This window comes from Penaeus chinensis, chromosome 8 (assembly GCF_019202785.1).
Source record: "Penaeus chinensis breed Huanghai No. 1 chromosome 8, ASM1920278v2, whole genome shotgun sequence".
In the NCBI taxonomy this organism is placed as follows: Eukaryota; Metazoa; Arthropoda; class Malacostraca; order Decapoda; family Penaeidae; genus Penaeus; species Penaeus chinensis.
In genome coordinates this window covers 40,709,657-40,712,156 of record NC_061826.1, presented here as the reverse complement: position 1 = coordinate 40,712,156, position 2,500 = coordinate 40,709,657, and the positions used below count along the sequence as shown (strand labels likewise).

Genomic DNA, 2,500 nt, shown 5'->3' with positions numbered 1-2,500 from the left:
GACCGCCTGTACTCGCCGTCGCGGGACCTGACCAGCCATCGCCGCTCGCGGGACTCCTCCGTCGAGCGCAGCGGCCGCGACTCGTCTTGCGAGCGCGGATCGGTGTCCAGCCTGCACCAGCACGCCCACCACCACCACCACCACGCCCCCGGCCCCCGCCTGCCGCCCCACGCCTGCGACTGCCCGTCCTGCTGGTGCGACGAGGAGGAGCCCGGATACGACTCCTGCGACGAGCGCCACCACCACCACCGCCACAGCTACCACGAGGGCCTCCACCACGCGCACCTGCACTCGCTGCCGGCGCATCACCACCAGCCGTGCGGGCGCGAAGCAACGCGCGATCGGCGGGCGCGAGGGCAGGGGTCGGGCGACAGTGGGCGGTCGTCGCCGGGATGCTGCCGCCACTGCCACCCGCTGGGCTCGCTCAGCTCGCTCTCCAGCCACGACTACTGCGCCAACAGCCGCCTAGCGCTGCCCTGCTCCTCTAAGGTGGGTGGCGCCCTCGCCACGCTCCAGGGGGCGCGCCGACATCGCCGCCTCGACTCAGACTACATCGCGTTGTGGAGCTGCCACTCCCCGCCGGTACGTGCCGCCCACACCAGGCTGCCCACACCAGGTCGCCCACACACTGCCACCCGCGCGGCAGAGCCTCCTTGAAGCGTCACTGCATTCGCCATGAGCGAGAGGATTCAGGAAGTAGGCGCCGAGACCGGCAGACGGCGCGGGTGTGAGACGCGCTGTCTGCCGAGGTCTTGGGGGGGGGGGGGGGGGTAGTCTTATTCAGGAGGAGGCCGAGCCCACGCGCGATGGGCGGCGGGCGGGAGGCTTCTGGTGTGCGGCGCGCATGGACGGGCGCGTGTTCTGCCACTAATCACGGGACCAATTGCTCCTACCCGGGCCGTCACTCTCATGGGCAGCCGCACTTTACAAAACGTCATTGTTGTTAACAAGCCGCCTCTCCGCCGCGCCGATGCCGCTCGAGGGACGAGGAGCCGGCCGGGAAAGGGAAATTCTGACCGAGGAATTCGAGCTCCTCGCCGCTACGGCACAGGTGCGTCTCCGTCAGATTTTCCGTGTCCCTGCGCCGGACTCGGCCGAGCCGCCGGGCTGGCATCGGCGGGGCGCGCGGCGGGCACGTGGCTGTCGCAGGTTGCCGTGGCGCTAACGATGAAGTTCTGCATTGAGGTGGTCATGTCCTCGGCGAGCACCCTGGTGGGGGCAGGGGTAGGGGAGGGGAATGCCTGAGTCCCTCCCGTCTCAGCCCGCACGGCCTCTAACAGCTGAGACTCCTGTGTGTGCACTAAAACCGCAATAACCCTGGCGCTGCTAGACGGTGTGCTAGCCCTTCGGCAGCGCTGACGGGGCTCTGAGCCGGTGTTCAGGCTTGCGGACGTAGGGGAGGCTGGGATCGGGGCCGCCGGACGTCTGCTCAGGACCCCGAGCGCTCGAGCCTGCCCACTTTCTGAATGAGGGCGTAGATGTTTAGATGTGCATTTGCCATAACAGTTGCGAGGTGCAATAGTAGTTTTAAGTGTGTACTATTTTCCCCCTTCGTAGCAGGAAAGGCAAGCTACCTGCCACGCTTTCCTAAGATGGTGTGTTATGAAGTGAAACTTTTATTAGATGACACTAACATGTAGATGTGTGGAAGACAGGAAACCTCGTTTTTTTTTTCGTTTTTTTTTTCTTAATTTTTGTTTGTTTTTCATTTATTTTATTACCAATATTAGTTCCGGCAGCGTTTGGCTTTCTCAGATGACACACGCGAAATTAGCATCACGATTTTTCTGATGTGCTGGTCAGGACACTTTCTTATACTGCATTTTATTAATATAATATGCTTGCATTATGTGTGTAGGTGTGTTTTATGTATATGGATGCTTCAGGGTGTGTGTGTGTGTGTGTGTGTGTGTGTGTGTGTGTGTGTGTGTGTGTGTGTGTGTGTGTGTGTGTGTGTGTGTGTGTGTGTGTGTGTGAGAGAGAGAGAGAGAGAGAGAGACAGAGAGACAGAGAGACAGAGAGACAGAGAGACAGAGAGACAGAGAGACAGAGAGACAGAGAGACGGAGAGACAGAGAGAAGAAAAAAGAGAGAGAGAGAGAGAGAGAAAGTGAAAGGTAAAAAGAGAGATTGTGAGATTACATGAACAACATAAAAAGTGATACGTGTGCATACGCGTGTGAGTGTAAATCTGCTCTAACAGTTCCCTTGCCACTGCTGTCTAGACTAGCAAAATAGCTTCGGATAAGGAGTGGCGCGGTCGAGGCATGGACGGCAAACGCCACACTTTCCGGTTGCATGCGCTTACCTAACACTGCAACGCAACATTACCAAGAAATACCGCATTGCAAGAGGCATGCCGTTACCGAGATATTTAGCGTTTTTTTTACAAGTATTTATTTTCACCCGAAGAGACTCCCGGTGAAAATTATTGGCTGCCAAAGGAGCAGAGGTGTGAATTCTGTAGATACTTCGTGTGGTGCGTGCTTGTGCTGTGAGTG

General features: G+C 58.3%; 1 protein-coding gene across 11 annotated transcripts in view; it reads left to right on the top strand.

The window, feature by feature from the left end:
* Nucleotides 1-2,500, top strand: part of LOC125028055 (liprin-beta-1-like) — a 96,621-nt gene that overhangs the window by 77,526 nt on the left and 16,595 nt on the right. For 3 of the 11 annotated variants that reach the window (XM_047617347.1, XM_047617344.1, XM_047617346.1), the window contains exon 3: nt 1-582. This exon is cut by the window's left edge and continues 287 nt beyond it. The exons of 7 other annotated variants lie outside the window; for them this stretch is intronic. In XM_047617347.1, coding sequence (XP_047473303.1) covers nt 1-582 — 582 coding nt within the window. The remainder of the gene's footprint in view (nt 583-2,500) is intronic. One more of the 11 variants, XM_047617345.1, reaches the window with a different exon arrangement.